The sequence below is a fragment of the Neovison vison genome, chromosome 6, assembly GCF_020171115.1.
Source record: "Neovison vison isolate M4711 chromosome 6, ASM_NN_V1, whole genome shotgun sequence".
Lineage (NCBI taxonomy): Eukaryota > Metazoa > Chordata > Mammalia > Carnivora > Mustelidae > Neogale > Neogale vison.
In genome coordinates this window covers 60,061,183-60,079,022 of record NC_058096.1, presented here as the reverse complement: position 1 = coordinate 60,079,022, position 17,840 = coordinate 60,061,183, and the positions used below count along the sequence as shown (strand labels likewise).

General features: G+C 38.4%; 1 protein-coding gene across 1 annotated transcript in view; it reads left to right on the top strand.

Moving 5' to 3' along the window:
- Positions 1-17,840, top strand: part of CFAP44 (cilia and flagella associated protein 44) — a 164,896-nt gene that overhangs the window by 112,120 nt on the left and 34,936 nt on the right. The window contains exon 25 of the mRNA XM_044251397.1: positions 15,168-15,345. Coding sequence (XP_044107332.1) covers positions 15,168-15,345 — 178 coding nt within the window. The remainder of the gene's footprint in view (positions 1-15,167; positions 15,346-17,840) is intronic.

The window sequence follows — 17,840 nt, the reverse complement described above, 5'->3', positions numbered from 1 at the left end:
TTCTGGAATTCCTATGCTACAGATATTATTGCACTTTCTGGAATCACAGAGTTCCCTAAATCTACCTTCATGATCTAATAGTTTTTCCCCCCTCTTATTTTCAGGTTCATTATTTTCCATAATTTTGTCTACTATATCACATATCCATTCCTCTGCTTCTTCCATCCTCACTGTGATTACATCCAGTGTAATCTATGTTTCTTTCAAGCCCATCTGCGTTCTTATGACTGTTGCTCTAAGTTCTTGTTCAGATGTATTGCTTATATCTCTTTTGAGAAAATCCCTGGCTGTGATTTCTTACTTATCTTTCTTTTGGGGAGAATTCCTCTGTCTTATCATTTTTTGTGTTCCTGAGAGTAATGCTATAGTGAGAAGGACTCATAAACTGTCTAGGGCCTGATACTTTGGTAAGTGTTTCTGGTATATGCTGTGTGTACTCTGCTGTTGTGTTTTGGCTCCTCATTCCCACAGGCCAGTCCTATGCAGAGTTCCTCCTTGCTTACAGTGTGGAGTATTTGGATCCTTAACTAGATGTGCTTTGATTTGTTTCTTAAAATAATCCTGGTTATGAAAAACAAAAACAAAAAACAAAACCCTGATCTAAAAAAGAAAAAAAGAAAAGGAAGAGCAATAACAAAAAAACCCAAACAGACAAACATGAAACTCTAAGCCTGATTCCAAAGAAAAAGAAAAGGTGGGGGAGAAATACCTGATCCATAAAAAGAGAAAAGGTATTAAAAACAAACAAACCCAAAAAAACCAAGAAATAAACAAAAAAACTATAAGTCTGATTCCAAAGAGAAAAAGAAAAATAATAAGGCTGGTTCTATTTTCACCAGAACTGAAGCTGACACTTTGGACCACTCTCTCATAAGTAGACTTGGTGCATGTGGGGTACCAGTGTTGGTCTTCTGGGGGAGCACCTGCTGCTCTCCCTCACAGTCAGACTTGCCTAGTAACCAGGCACTTGCAGGACTTAGTGGGTGGGTGGGGGTTGTTGTAGTGGCTCCCACCTCCACCGAGGGGGAAAATGGTACCACCTCACTCTTTCCTCCTAGGATAGGGGATCTTGTACCTACTATTGTCTAAGAAGTCCTCACAAAAGAGTAAACAATCTCCCTTCTTGTGTCCCAGGCTTTTGTCAGATCCCTGCCCTTGCTCCATTTGTGCCTAGGGCTGTTGTTGTGCCTGGCACTACAGCTCTCCTGCCTTTTATCTCTGGAGTGCAGCTGGGGTTCAAAACTCCAAATCCTAAATGATCTGGCATGGTATAGACTTGCTCCCCTCTTCCATCAGAGAGCCTTGCTGTGTCTGGTCCTGTTTCCTCCCAGAAAAACAGTCATATACCTGCACAGGTGCCCAGAATCTGTGGTGAAGCACAGTGAAAAGCTGCAGTCAGGTTTTATGTCCTTCGTGTGCATCTTTTTCCCCTGCAGATGACAGGCTGCTTGATGGCACCTGCAGGGGCTTTTGTCCTTGGAGAGGCTATATACCCTATTTCAAATGTACACCTGGAAGGGGAATGTTTTCTCTCAGTGTGACCCAGAGGATCCTTATACCATGCTTTCCACTCCCAGGCCTGAGGTGTCCTTTTTTTTTAGAAGCATCCACCATGTCTCGACTCCAGTGAAAGTCAATAACTTTCAAAACCTCAGAATTTGAGCTCCACACACTGCTTGCAGAAATTTGCAATACTTAGTTCCTTTCAACTCCCCACTCACTGGTTTTGGAGAGGTGTTTTTCTTTTTTTTTTTCTTAAAGATTTTATTTATTTATTTGACAGACAGAGATCACAAGTAGGCAGGGAGGCAGGCTGAGAGAGAGGAGGAAGCAGGCTCCCTGCTGTGAGCAGAGAGCCCGATGCGGGGCTCGATCCCAGGACCCTGGGATCATGACCTGAGCTGAAGGCAGAGGCTTTAACCCACTGAGCCACCCAGGTACCCCTGGAGAGGTGTTTTTCTATGCAAACCTGATGGATACTCTCTCTCTCCCTCTCTTTCTCTCTGCAGAAAGGGCTCCCTCTCCACTGCAGTACCATACCATGGCTTTTCTCTCCCCAGTTCAAGTCTGTGTGCTTCATACTTGCCATGTTCTCTTCCTCTGACCGTGCAGATCATTCTTCCAATTCTCAGATTCATTTCCTAGGTGTTCCAAATGATTTGATGTTAATCCAGCTGTGTTCAAAGGATGAGGCAATCCCAGGGTGATCCTACTACTCTTCCACTTTAACTCCTCTCTCCGAATGCCCTTTTAAACTGTAGCTTTAAACTAATGTGCTCATGATCCCTCAGACCTATACTTCTCAGTGTAGTTCACAGCATCAGGCCTGGTGGTTCCTTTTGTTACTGTGTCTTCATCTCTCTTGCTGTTCTCTGTGTGGTCCATCTTTTGAAGCTGTTATGTCAGCCCTCAGTTATTCTTTGAAAAAAAGTTGCTTTATAAATAGGTGTAGATTTAGTTTGTGGAAGAGAGGAGTTCAGGGTCTTCCTATGTTGCCATCATAACCATATCAGCTTGGCCTGAACTCAGTTGTCTTTCAGGCCTTTGTGATTGTGCAAGCTATCAAAAATCACATGATCACTCAAGAGGAAAAGCATTTGACAGATTTCAAAATCTACTCATGATAAAAATTCTCACCAAAGTGGATATAGTAGGAATATACCTCAACATAATAAAGGTCACATATGATAAGCTGACAGCTAACATCATTCTCAATGTTCATGAAAGGCTAAAAACTTTCCCTCTGAAATCAGGAACAAGGATGTTCACTATTGTTACTTTTCAACATAGTATTAGAAGTCCTAGCTAGAACAGTTAGGCAAGAAAAAAAAAAAAAAGAATCCAAATTGGGAAGGAAGTACATCTATTTTCAGATGACATATTACATGGAGAAAATCCTAAAGACTCTGCCAAAATAATATTAGAAGTAATAAACAAATTCAGTAAAGTGGCAAGATACAATAAATATACAAGAATGAGTTCTTTTCATATATTAATAATGAACTATCAGAGAAATTAGGAAAACAATCCCCTTGTAACTGCACCAAAAAGAAAAAGTACTTAGGAGTAAATTAACCTAGGATGTGAAGTATCTGTGCAGTGAAAACAATAAGACATTGACAATGGAAATTGAAGACATAAATAGAAAGTTTATGCACAGAAGACTTAATATTGTTAAAATGTCTGTACTGTCCAGGGGCACCTGGGTGGCTCAGTAGGTTAAAGTCTCTGCCTTCAGCTCAGGTCATGATCCTAGGGTCCTGGGATTGAGACCCACATAGGGCTCTCTGCTCACAGTGAGGAGCCTGCTTCCTACTCTCTCTCTCAGCCTGCCTCCCTGCCTACTTGTGATCTCTGTCTGTCAAATAAATAAATAAAATCTTAAAAAAAATTGTCTGTACTACCCAGAGGAATCTATAGATTCAATGCAGTCCCTGTTAAAATTCCACAGAAATAGTAAAAGCAATCCTAAAAATTGCATGGAACCATAAAAGACCCTGAATAGCCAAAGCCATCTAGAGAAGGAAAAATAAAGTTAGAGATATACTCCCTGACTTCAAACTATATTACAAAGCTGTAGCAATGAAAACAATATGGCTTCAACATAAAAACAGAGACCCAATTAATGAAATAGAATAGACCAGAAATAAATGGTCCATGCATATATGGTCAGTTTATGACAGAGGAATCAAGAATATATAATGGGGAAAGAACAGTCTCTCCAATAAATGACACTGGGAATACTGAAGTGCCACATGCAAACGAATGACATTGGACAAGTAACTCACAGCATATGTGAAAATTACTGCAAAATGAATTAAAGACTTGAATGTAAGACCTGAACCCATAAAACTCCTAGAAGAAAACGTAGGTGGTAAGTCCCTCAACATTGGCCTTGGCAATGATTTTTTAGGTTTACACCAAAAGCAAAGGCAATAAAAACAAAAATAAACAAGTGGGACTATAGCAAACTAAAAAGCTTCTGTACAGTAATGGCAACTGTCAAAAAGATGAAAGGGCAACTTAAGGAATGTATTCACAATCATATAGCTTTGATAAGGGGTTAATATCTAAAATATATAAAGAACTTTTACAACTTAATAGCAAAAAAAAAAAAAAAACCAAACAGATTTAAAAGTGGACAGAGGATGCATATAGACATTTTTCAAAGGAGACCTACAGAAGACCATTAAGTATATGAAAAGGTGGGGAGGAGTCAAGATGGTGGAGAAGTAGCAGGCTGAGACTACTTCAGCTAGCAGGAGATCAGCTAGATAGCTTATCTAAAGATTGCAAACACCTACAAATCCATCAGCAGATAGAAGAGAAGAAGAACAGCAATTCTAGAAACAGAAAAACAACCACTTTCTGAAAGGTAGGACTGGCGGAGAAGTGAATCCAAAGCGACGGGAAGATAGACCCCGGGGGGATGGGCCGGCTCCCGGCAAGCGGCGGAGCAACAGAGCACAAAATCAGGACTTTTAAGTCTGTTCCGCTGAGGGACATCGCTCCAGAGGCTAAACTGGGGTGAAGCCCACGCGGGGTCAGCGTGGCCTCAGGTCCCACAGGGTCACAGAAGGATCGGGGGTGTCTGAGTGTCGCAGAGCTTACAGGTATTAGAACAGGGAAGCCGGCTAAAGAGACAGAGCCGACAGTGAGCTCCCAGCTCTGGGGTACCTTGAACCCGTCGCAGGCTCGGTGAGCTCGGAGCACGGCCTGAGGTCAGGCAGACGGGAGTTACTGGGCGCTGTTCCTCGCAGGAGCACTGAGGAGTGGGGCCCCGGGCTCTCGGCTCCTCCGGGCCGGAGACCAGGAGGCCGCCATTTGTATTCCCGTCCTCCGGAACTCTACGGAAAGCGCTCAGGGAACAAAAGCTCCTGAAAGCAAACCCGAGCGGATTACTTAGCCCGGCCCCTGGTAAGGGCAGTGCAATTCCGCCTGGGGCAAAGACACTTGAGAATCACTACAACAGGCCCCTCCCCCAGAAGATCAACAAGAAATCCAGCCAAGTCCAAGTTCACCTACCAAGGAAGGAGTGCAGTTTCAATTCCAAGGAGAGCAGCAGAATTCCAGAGGAGGAGAAAGCAAAGCACAGAACTCATGGCTTTCTCCCTATGATTCTTTAGTCTTGCAGTTAATTAAATTTTTTTTTCACTTTTTTTCTCTTCTTCTGCTAAAATTTTTTTAACTTTCACCCTTTTCTTTTTTAACGTTTTTTAACTAGTTTATCTAATATATATATATATATATATTTCTTTTTTATACTTTTCTTTATTCTTTTTTTTAATTCTTTCTTTCCTTTTTTTTTTCTTTCTTTCTTTCTGAACCTCTTTTTATCCCCTTTCTCCCCCCTCATGATTTGGGATCTCTTCTGATTTGGTTAAAGCATATTTTCCTGGGGTTGTTGCCACCCTTTTAGTACTTTACTTGCTCCTTCATATACTCTTATCTGGACAAAATGACAAGGTAGAAAAATTCACCACAAAAACAAAACAAAACAAAACAAAAAACAAAAACAAGAGGCAGTACCGAAGGCTAGGGACCTAATCAATACAGACATTGGTAATATGTCAGATCTAGAGTTCAGAATGACAATTCTCAAGGTTCTAGCCGGGCTCGAAAAAGGCATGGAAGATATTAGAGAAACCCTCTCGGGAGATATAAAAGCCCTTTCTGGAGAAATAAAAGAACTAAAATCTAACCAAGTTGAAATAAAAAAAGCTATTAATGAGGTGCAATAAAAAATGGAGGCTCTCACTGCTAGGATAAATGAGGATGAAGAAAGAATTAGTGATATAGAAGACCAAATGACAGAGAATAAAGAAGCTGAGCAAAAGAGGGACAAACAGCTACTTGACCACAAGGGGAGAATTCGAGAGATAAGTGACACCATAAGACGAAACAACATTAGAATAATTGGGATTCCAGAAGAAGAAGAAGAAAGAGAGAGGGGAGCAGAAGGTATACTAGAGAGAATTATTGGGGAGAATTTCCCCAATATGGCAAAGGGAACAAGCATCAAAATTCAGGAGGTTAAGAGAATGCCCCTCAAAATCAATAAGAATAGGCCCACACCCCGTCACCTAATAGTAAATTTATAAGCCTTAGTGACAAAGAGAAAATTCTGAAAGCATCCCAGGAAAAGAAGTCTGTAACATAGAATGGTAAAAATATTAGATTGGTGGAAGACTTATCCACAGAGACCTGGCAGGCCAGAAAGAGCTGGCATGATATACTCAGAGCACTAAATGAGAAAAACATGCAGCCAAGAATACTATATCCAGCTAGCCTATCATTGAAAAGAGAGGAGAGATTAAAAGCTTCCAGGACAAACAAAAACTGAAAGAGTTTGCAAACACCAAACCAGCTCTACAGGAAATATTGAAAGGGGTCCTCTAAGCAAAGAGAGAGCCTACAAGTGGTAGATCAGAAAGGAACAGAGACAATATACAGTAACAGTCATCTTACAGGCAATACAATGGCACTAAATTCATATCTCTCAATAGTTACCCTGAATATTAATAGGCTAAATGCCCCAATCAAAACACACAGGGTATCAGAATGGATAAAAAAAAAAAAAACATCTATATGTTGCCTACAAGAAACACATTTTAAGCCTGAAGACACCTCCAGATTTAAAGTGAGGGGGTGGGAAAAAATTTACTATGCTAAAGGACATCAGAAGAAAGCAGGAGTGGCAATCCTTATATCAGATCAATTATATTTTAAGCCAAAGACTATAATAAGAGATGAGGAAGGACACTATATCATACTCAAAGGGTCTGTCCAACAAGAAGATCTAACAATTTTAAATGTCTATGCCCCCAATGTGGGAGCAGCCAACTATATAAACCAATTAATAACAAAATCAAAGAAACACATCAACAATAATACAATAATAGTAGGGGACTTTAACACTCCCATCACTGAAATGGACAGATCATCCAAGCAAAAGATCAACAATGAAATAAAGGCCTTCAAATACACATTGGACCAGATGGACATCACAGATATATTCAGAACATTTCATCCCAAAGCAACATAATACACATTCTTCTCTAGTGCACATGGAACATTCTCCAGAATAGACACATCCTCGGTCCTAAATCAGGACTCAACCGATATCCAAAGATTGGGGTCATTCCCTGCGTATTTTCAGACCACAATGCTCTGAAGCTAGAACTCAACCACAAGAGGAAGTTTGGAAAGAACCCAAATACATGGAGACTAAACAGCATCCTTCTAAAGAATGAATGGGTCAACTGGGAAATTAAAGAAGAATTGAAAAAAATCATGGAAACAAATGATAATGAAAACACAACGGTTCAAAATCTGTGGGATACAACAAAGGCAGTCCTGAGAGGAAAATATATAGCGGTACAAGCCTTTCTCAAGAAACAAGAAAGGTCTCAGGTACACAACCTAACCCTACACCTAAAGGAGCTGGAGAAAGAACAAGAAAGAAACCCTAAACCCAGCAGGAGAAGAGAAATCATAAAGATCAGAGCAGAAATCAATGAAATAGAAACCAAAAAACCAATAGAACAAATCAACGAAACTAGGAGCTGGTTCTTTGAAAGAATTAATAAAATTGATAAACCCCTTGCCAGACTTATCAAGAAGAAAAGAGAAAGGACCCAAATAAATAAAATCATGAATGAAAGAGGAGAGATCACAACTAACACCAAAGAAATACAAACAATTATAAGAACATACTATGAGCAACTCTACGCCAACAAATTAGACAATCTGGAAGAAATGGATGCATTCCTAGAAACATATAAACTACCACAACTGAACCAGGAAGAAATAGAAAGCCTGAACAGACCCATAGCCAGTAAGGAGATTGAAATAGTCATCAAAAATCTCCAAACAAAAGCCCAGGGCCAGATGGCTTCCCAGGGGAATTCTACCAAACATTTAAAGAAGAACTAATTCCTATTCTCCTGAAACTGTTCCAAAAAATAGAAATGGAAGGAAAACTTCCAAACTCATTTTATGAGGCCAGCATCACCTTGATCCCAAAACCAGACAAGGATCCCATCAAAAAAGAGAGCTATAGACCAATATCCTTGATGAATACAGATGCGAAAATTCTTACCAAAATACTAGCCAATAGGATTCAACAGTACATTAAAAGGATTATTCACCACGACCAAGTGGGATTTATCCCAGGGCTGCAAGGTTGGTTCAACATCCGCAAATCAGTCAATGTGATACAACACATCAATAAAAGAAAGAACAAGAACCATATGATACTCTCAATAGATGCTGAAAAAGCATTTGACAAAGTACAGCATCCCTTCCTGATCAAAACCCTTCAAAGTGTAGGGATAGAGGGCGCATACCTCAATATCATCAAAGCCATCTATGAAAAACCCATCGCAAATATCATTCTTAATGGAGAAAAACTGAAAGCTTTTCCGCTAAGGTCAGGAACACAGCAGGGATGTCCATTATCACCACTGCTATTCAACATAGTACTAGAAGTCCTAGCCTCAGCAATCAGACAACAAAAGAAAATTAAAGGCATCCAAATCGGCAAAGAAGAAGTCAAACTCTCACTCTTTGCAGATGATATGATACTCTATGTGGAAAACCCAAAAGACTCCCCTCCAAAACTGCTAGAACTTGTACAGGAATTCAGTAAAGTGTCAGGATATAAAATCAATGCACAGAAATCAGTTGCATTTCTCTACACCAACAACAAGACAGAAGAAAGAGAAATTAAGGAGTCAATCCCATTTACAATTGCACCCAAAACCATAAGATACCTAGGAATAAACCTAACCAAAGAGGCACAGAATCTATACTCAGAAAACTATAAAGTACTCATGAAAGAAATTGAGGAAGACACAAAGAAATGGAAAAATGTTCCATGCTCCTGGATTGGAAGAATAAATATTGTGAAAATGTCTATTGGACAGCCACATGCAGAAAAATGAAATCAGACCATTTCCTTACACCACACACGAAAATAGACTCAAAATGGATGAAGGACCTCAATGTGAGAAAGGACTCCATCAAAATCCTTGAGGAGAACACAGGCAGCAACCTCTTCGACCTCAACCGCAGCAACATCTTCCTAGGAACATCGCCAAAGGCAAGGGAAGCAAGGGCAAAAATGAACTATTGGGATTTCATCAAGATTAAAAGCTTTTGCACAGCAAAGGAAATAGTTAACAAAACCAAAAGACAACTGACAGAATGGGAGGAGATATTTGCAAACGACATATCAGATAAAGGGCTAGTGTCCGAAATCTATAAAGAACTTAGCAAACTCAACACCCAAAGAACAAATAATCCAATCAAGAAATGGGCAGAGGACATGAACAGACATTTCTGCAAAGACGACATCCAGATGGCCAACAGACACATGAGAAAGTGCTCCATATCACTCGGCATCAGGGAAATACAAATCAAAACCACAATGAGATATCACCTCACACCAGTCAGAATGGCTAAAATTAACAAGTCAGGTAATGACAGATGCTGGCGAGGATGTGGAGAAAGGGGAACCCTCCTACACTGTTGGTGGGAATGCAAGCTGGTGCAACCACTCTGGAAAATGGCATGGAGGTTCCTCAAAATGTTGAAAATAGAACTGCCCTATGACCCAGCAATCGCACTACTGGGTATTTACCCTAAAGATACAAATGTAGTTATCCGAAGGGGCATGTGCCTCCAAATGTTTATAGCAGCAATGTCCACAATAGCCAAACTATGGAAAGAACCTAGATGTCCATCAACAGATGAATGGATAAAGAAGATGTGGTATAAATACTCAATGGAATACTATGCAACCGTCAAAAGAAATGAAATCTTGCCATTTGCGATAACGTGGATGGAACTAGAGCATATCATGCTTAGCGAAATAAGTCAATCGGAGAAAGAGAACTATCATATGCTCTCCCTGATATGAGGAAGTGGTGATGCAACATGGGGGTTAAGGGGGTAGGAGAAGAATAAATGAAACAAGATGGGATTGGGAGGGAGCCAAACCATAAGTGACTCTTAATCTCACAAAACAAACTGAGGGTTGCTGGGGGGAGGGGTGTTGGGAGAAGGGGGGTGGGGTTATGGACATTGGGGAGGGTATGTGCTTTGGTGAGTGCTGTGAAATGTGTAAACCTGGCAATTCACAGACCTGTACCCCTGGGGATAAATATATTATATGTTTATAAAAAATAAAAAATTTAAAAAATTTTAAAAAAAGTATATGAAAAGGTGCTGAACTTCACTAATCATTCAGGGAAAAGCAAATCAGAACTACAGTGAGATCAGCTCACACCTATTAGAATACCTACCATCAAAAGGACAGGAGATAACAAGTATTGACAAAAATGTAGAAAAAAAGGGAACTTGGTGCATTATTGATGGGAACATAAATTGGTGCAATCACTATGGAAAACAGTATGGAGATTCCTCAAAGAAATTAAAAATAAGATTACCATATGGTCCAGCAATCCCACTTCTGGGTGTATAGCTGAAGAAAACTAAAATAGTCTTTGAAGAGATGTCTGCACTCCTGTGTTTATCACACCATTAATAACATAACAGTAGTTGAGATATGGAAACAACCTAAGTCTCCATTAATGTTTGAATGGTTAAAGACGCTTTGGTACCTATATACACTGGAATATTTTTCAGCCTTAAAAAGAGAGAAATGCTGCCATTTGCAACAATACCAGTGGACTTGGAGGGCGTTATACTAGGTAAAATAAGTCAGAGAAAAACAAATACCATTTAACTTTCCTTATATTTGGGATCTAAAAAATCTGAAATCATTGAAACAGAATATACTGGTGAATGCTAGAGTTGGGGAGTTGGGGGGAAGTTGGTCAAATGGTACAAACTTCTATTTATAATATAAATAAGTTCTGGAGAGGTAATATACAATATGATGACTAGTTATCAATACTATATTACGTATTTGAAAGTTGCTAAGAGGATAGCTCTTGAAAATTATCATCACAAGAAAAAATTATAACTATGTAAATGGGTGTTAACTTATTGTGGCAAATATTTTGCAATAGGTACATGTAGGAAATCATTATATTGTACCCCCTAAACTGATAAAATGTTACATGCATTCATATCTACATAAACTGGTAAAATATGTTTTTTACATTTTCCAAAAGTATATATGTCTGGATTTGATTTGCTGGCGTTTTGTTATGGACTTTTCTTTTTAAATAAAGACCTTGGTTTCTAGTTTTATTGTTATGTAATATCTTTTCTGGTTTGTTATCAGGGTAAGACTAGTTGCATAAAATGAAATGAGACGTTTTCCTTTCTCTTCTATTTTGTGAAGGATTGTGTAGGCTTCATATTATTTATTTCTTAAATATTTGATAGAATTTATCAATGAGCCCATAGGACATAGGACATTATTTGAGAGGTTATAAATACAAATTCCAATTGTTCGTAGTTATAGTGTTATTCAGATTCTATATTTCCTCTTGGATTAGTTTTGGTAATTTGTATCTTTCAAGGAATTTGTACATTTTATCTAGATTGTCCAATTTATTAGTATAAAATAGTTCATACTATTGTCTTATTACTTTAGTTTCTATAGTATATGTTGCATTGCCCCTTGTTTTATTTTTGATATCCTTAATTTGTATCTTCTTTCTTTTTCTTGATCATTCCAGCAAAAGACTTATGAATTTTATTTATCTTTTCAAGGAACTAACTTTTGGTCATAGATTTTTAGAAATATTGCTTGTCGGCTTTCTATGTCATTGATTTTTCTGTTCTATATCATTTCCTTTATTTTAATTAGTTTGAGTTTAATTTTCCTGTTGCCTAAGTTTTAAGTTTCAGCTGTAAGCTTTGATTTTATACTTTCTGTTTTAATTATAAGCATTTAAAGTATAAATTGGAGTATAAATTTAAAGTACAAATGAAACACTGAGCTTTGCTTCACAAGTTCTGATATGTTTTCAGCATCGTTTTGTCCAAAATATTTTTTAAAAATTTTATTTATCTATTTAAGAGAGAGAAAAAGAGAGAGAAAGAGAGAAAGAGAGAAGAAGAAGAGTGAGTGCACAAGCCAGAGGGAGAGGGAGAGCAGGTTTCCCGCTGAGCATGGAGCCTGATGCCGGGCTTGATGCAGGACTCTGGGATTATGACATGAGCCAAAGGCAGATGCTTAATCAGCTCTGCCACTCAGGAGCCCCTGTCCAAAATATTTTCTAATAATTCTTGTGATTTCTTGTTGATTATGATTTATTTTTTTAAAGATTTTATTTATCTTAGAGAGAGGGAAAGAGAGAATCTCAAGCAGACTTAGTGCTGAGTGTGAAGCTAGATGCAGGGCTTGATAACACAACCCTGAGATCATGACCTGCGCCAAAATCAAGTCTGAAGTTTAACCAACTGAACCATGTAGGTGCCCCATAGTTTAAGTATGCCATTTAATTTAATTTAATTAAGTATGCCATTTAATTTCCCAATAGTTTGCATGGTTTAAATTCTTATAAACTTATTGGGAGTTGTATGGGCCTGCACATAGTATCATGAAAATCCATTGTGTTCTTGAAAAAAAAACATATTTTCTTGTGTTCTTGGGTGTAGTTTTCTATAAATGTTGGTGAGGACTGAAATGACTGAAATCCAGATCTTTAGTTTTTTCTACTTTGAAAGCATGACTCTTTAAGGGTCTCTACTGATTGTTCCCTACCTTTAGCAAGGTCTTTCCAGCAGATGAATTCACGAGTGATTTCCAGCCATGTGTAAACTATAAGAATTTCTTGTTTACAGCTTCCCACTGATTGTATTTTCTCCAGATGTTCTTTACTTATCTTCATGATGTTTCACATTACACATGCACAGGTTAATACTTGGCCCAAAACTCAAGAGAGCCTTATGTGAATTTCTGAAGTCATTGTTTTATATGTAGTTCTGATATTTTTGTTCACAAAATTCTAACCAATCTGGCTTCTCTGAACTCTCACCTTTGTAACCTTAATCATGGAGATTACTGGGCTAATATTTTGGATCTCAACACTATTTCACAGTCTGGTACTTTCCTCCATGTAGAAATAGAGATAGTAAGGATTAGTTATTTTGTTTCAGTTCTCACATGCATTATAGTTCTGTGCTGCCCATTATTCAATGTCTGAACATAGTTGTTTCATATTTTTTGCTAGTTTTCTAGTTATTTATAACATGATGATAATTATGGGCCTTATTTCCCTCATATGGCCAGAGCCGAAGTATCTGCTTGCTCTTTCTTTTCATTCCTTCTTTCCTTTCTTTCTCTCTTTCTGTCTTCCCTCCCTCCCTCCCTTTTTTCCTTCCATTCATTCTTCCTCCTTTCCTCCCTTCTCTCATTCTTTTTTCTTTCTTTCCATCCTTCCTTCCTTTCTTTCTCTCTTTCTTTCTTTCTCTCTCTCTCTCTTTCTTTCTTTCTTTCTTTCCTTCACTTCCTTTCCTTTTAAAATTATTAGTCCATCCTTTTAGTGCTATTTTACACAAAGGAACAGTTGTCAATTAATGCATTAGATAACATAGGTTTCCTCTGCTATTGTACTGTTTGTTTTCCTAAAGGGATGACTGCAAGCTATGTGTACATGTTCATGTTGATTGACAGGCTTCACTTGAAAGAATTAGGTAGGTTAGGTCTTTTGATGTCTGTGCTTGGAGTCTCCCTAGAACCTCTACTGATAAGATCACATCCAATCTTTTTTTATAACCTTCCCCTAGGGATATTCTGGGCCACAGTTTTCTCTGGTCTCATTATCCTTTAAAATTGTTATCACTGGTTTGCTCATAGTTTTCTATCTTGTTCTCAGCCTTCCTGAATTATTCCCTTTAATACCTCCACACCATCATTTCCGTGGCATTTGCGGAGAGAGTGGGAGGCAAATGTACATGCTCATTGTATCATTCTTAGCTAGATGCCTTTTTTTTTGAAAATTTTATGACAAACATGTTACTTAATAAAAGGTAAATTAAGTTTGTACTGATTAAAATACATCCACTCTGCAGCGGTCGGTTAGCTCAGTTGGTTAGAGCATGGTGCTAATAAAATACATCCACTCTGTTCCTATGGCTTAATGTCTGTTGAAGGAATAAGTAACCATCTTGATATAAATCACTTGGAAGTGAATGGAAGCCTAAAAATGATTCAGATTATTTCACACCATCTGGTTATTGGTTTTTATTTATTTCATTTTGACTTTGCATGGGGTGCTATAAAAATACAGATGGTTCCCAACTTAAGATGGTTTGACAATAATGTGAAAGTAATATGCATTCAGTAAAAATTGTACTTTGAATTTTGATCCTTTCCCAGGATATGCAGTATGATACCTACTCATGATATTGGGCAGAAGCAGTGAAGCACAGCTCCAAGACAGCTACACAGTGTTGGGGATAAACTGTCAAAACACTTACAACCATTCTGCTTTTGTTTTTTACTTTCAGTACAGTAGTCAATCTATTTTACCCATCCCTCCACCATACCTTTGGCAACCAGCAATTCTCTGTATTTAAGAATCTTTTTTTATTTTTTTATTTTTTTTCTTTGTTTTGTTTCTTTAATTCCACAGGATTGAAATCATATGGTATTTGTCTTTCACCCTTTTTTGTGAAATGGAGTTTGTACTAATTTTTCCCAACTATACGTTAACATAAGTGTTCTGAGTATGTTTAAGGTGGGATAGGCTAAACTATAATGTTAGGTAAGTTAGGTGTTTTGAATGCTTGTGATTTATACTATTTTCAGCTATAGGTTTATTGGTACGTAACCCCATTGTAAGTTGAGGAAGGTCTGTAGTCATTAACTTAAAAAAAGATGGCTGGGCTCTACAGATAAAAGTAGTTCCACAGAGGGGCTCCTGGGTGGCTCAGTGGGTTGAGTCTGTGCCTTTGGCTCGGGTCCTGATCTCAGGGTCTTGGGATTGAACTCTACAGTGGGCTTTCTGCTCAGTGGGGAACCTGCTTCCCACCTCTCTCTGTCTGCCTCTCTGCCTACTGGTGATCTCTCTCTCTCTCTCTCTCTGTCAAATAAATAAATAAAATCTATTTTTTAAAAATGTAGTACCTCATATTTAGAATTGTACTTTTGCTTTATGACTGAATTTGACTATACATATATATGGTAGACAAACTAAAGTTTATTGTTATATTTGTGGCTGGATTGCCTATTTTTCTGATAGGTACAAGAGTAAGCCTCAGGATGACTTCGAAGATCCCAGAGATGTTCAAGCCATCAAGGAGGCTCAGTTGTATATGGGAGACTTCAATCTGAAGACAGCCATAGACTATAAGATACCCGAGCACATGAGAATAAATGCTGCCAAGAAGGAAGAGGAACTGGGACACCTAGACACCCTGGTACTTACCCACAGCTTTCATGACAATGAGAGGCACCCTGAGGTTTTAGTGGAATTCTTCTGAAATCACCCATTTCACTAGATGGTCCATAAGGATATATAGGCATAAAAAATTAAAATGGAAAAGATCTTCATAATTATTTAGAATGCCTCCTTTTTACAAATGAGGGAACTGAGGCCCATAGAGGACAAGAGATTTGTTTGTGATCATTAGCTAATATGGCAGAAACAGCCTTCAAGTTAATTATTTGGCTCAATATGTTTCACAGTGAAAGTACTATGTTTTGGAGACTTTGAATTTCTGATATTCAAACATGTCTTTGTTGGATATAGATTTTGGTTGCTGTGGATTGCCAAAGACTTATGAAAAAGGCTGGCTATTGTTTAGCCTTTTTCCTTTTTTAGGACTTACAAAGTTTGTAGGTGTTTCAATAATAACCAATTAACATATTCCTTTTTTTTCCCCAATTTATTTATTTTCAGAAAAACAGTATTCATTATTTTTTCACCACACCCAGTGCTCCATGCAAGCTGTGCCCTCTATAATACCCACCACCTGGTACCCCAACCTCCCACCCCCCCGCCACTTCAAACCCCTCATATTCCTTTTTAAAAATTTTATCTGCATTCTGAAATTTTGGATGATTGGCAAATTGTAGTTAAAAAAATTTCCTCTATAATGATGGATGGAATATGATAAATGAAACAAGAATTACCTTAGATGAACAGCTAGAAAAATTCCATAATCCTAACTGGAGATGATGGACAGGTATGATATCTTGAACTATATTACACTGAAATCCATCTTATTAAAATAACAGCATAAAATAATGTAGAGCACACTATTCTACAAGTCAGATCAGAATTCTGTTCCCATCTCTACCACTTAATAGCCATGTAAACTTTGTGGTCATGTAAATCTCCCTAAACCTTGGTTACATTATCTGTAAAAGGTGTATTAATACCAATTAACAACAAGACTTATTTAGTCTATCTCATAATGTTAATGTGAAGGTCACAGTCAATAAATGGTCATTATGTCATTGGCTAAATTAAAAAACACTAAAGTATCAAGCTGTTTTTTTTTTGAAATAGCATATTATATATTCCCCTTCCCTATGGCCAGTGTTTAGGTATGTGTGGTATTTGGAAAACGAAAAAGAAAGTGTCAGTGTGTCAAGAGGGTTCTTCAAAGGGTGAGACTTATAGTCATCAGGTTGCCTTAGATTTGTTTTTAAGCTTAATTCTCAGTCCTCTACGTGCTTCAAAGAGGTCCCCCATTCACACAGGTGCTGGATTTTGAGTTTACATCTTTTTTTTTTTTTAAGATTTTATTTATTTATTTGACCGAGAGAAATCACAAGTAGATGGAGAGGCAGGCAGAGAGAGAGAGAGGGAAGCAGGCTCCCTGCTGAGCAGGGAGCCCGATGCGGGACTCGATCCCAGGACCCTGAGATCATGACCTGAGTGGAAGGCAGCGGCTTAACCCACTGAGCCACCCAGGCGCCCGAGTTTACATCTTTTTAAAAAAAAAATTATTTATTTTAAAATTTCTTTCCAGTGTTCCAGAATTCATTGTTTATGCACCACACCCAGTTCTCTATGCAATATGTGCCCTCCATAATACCCACCACCAGGCTCACCCAACCTCCCACCCCCTCGCCCCTCTAAAACCCTCAGTTTGTTTCTCAGAGTCCACAGTTTCTCATGGTTCATCTCCCCCTCCAATTTCCCCCAAATCCCTTCTCCTCTCCATCTCCCCATGTCCTCCGTGTTATTCCTTATGCTCCAAAAATAAGCGAAACCATATGATAATTGACTCTCTCTGCTTGACTTACTTCACTCAGCATAATCTCTTCCAGTCCCACCCATGTTGATACAGAAGTTGGGTATTCATCCTTTGTGATGGAGGCATAATACTCCATAGTACATAATACTCCATAAGGAAGACTGCATCTTCCTTATCCATTCATTTGTTGAAGGGCATTTTGGTTCTTTCCAGTTTGGCGACCATGGCCATTGCTACTATGAACATCGGTGTACAGATGGCCCCTCTTTTCACTATATCTGTATCTTTGGGGTAAATACCCAGGAGTGCAATTGCAGGGTCATAAGGAAGCTCTATTTTTAATTTCTTAAGGAATCTTCACCCTGTTCTCCAAAGTGGCTGCATCAACTTGCATTCCCACCAACAGTGTAAGAGGGTTCCCCTTTCTCCACATCTTCTCTAACACACGTTGTTTACTGTCTTGTTAATTTTGGCCATTCTAACTGGTGTCAGGTGGTATCTCAATGTGGTTTTGATTTGAATCTCCCTGATAGCTAGTGATGATGAACATTTTTTCATGTGTCTGTTAGCCATTTGTATGTCTTCATTGGAGAAGTGTCTGTTCATGTCTTCTGTCCATTTTTTGATGTGATTATCTGTTTTCAGTTTACATCTTAATGCTTTAAATGTTTATTCTTAAGTGTGTAAAACATCTCTATTTTGTTACA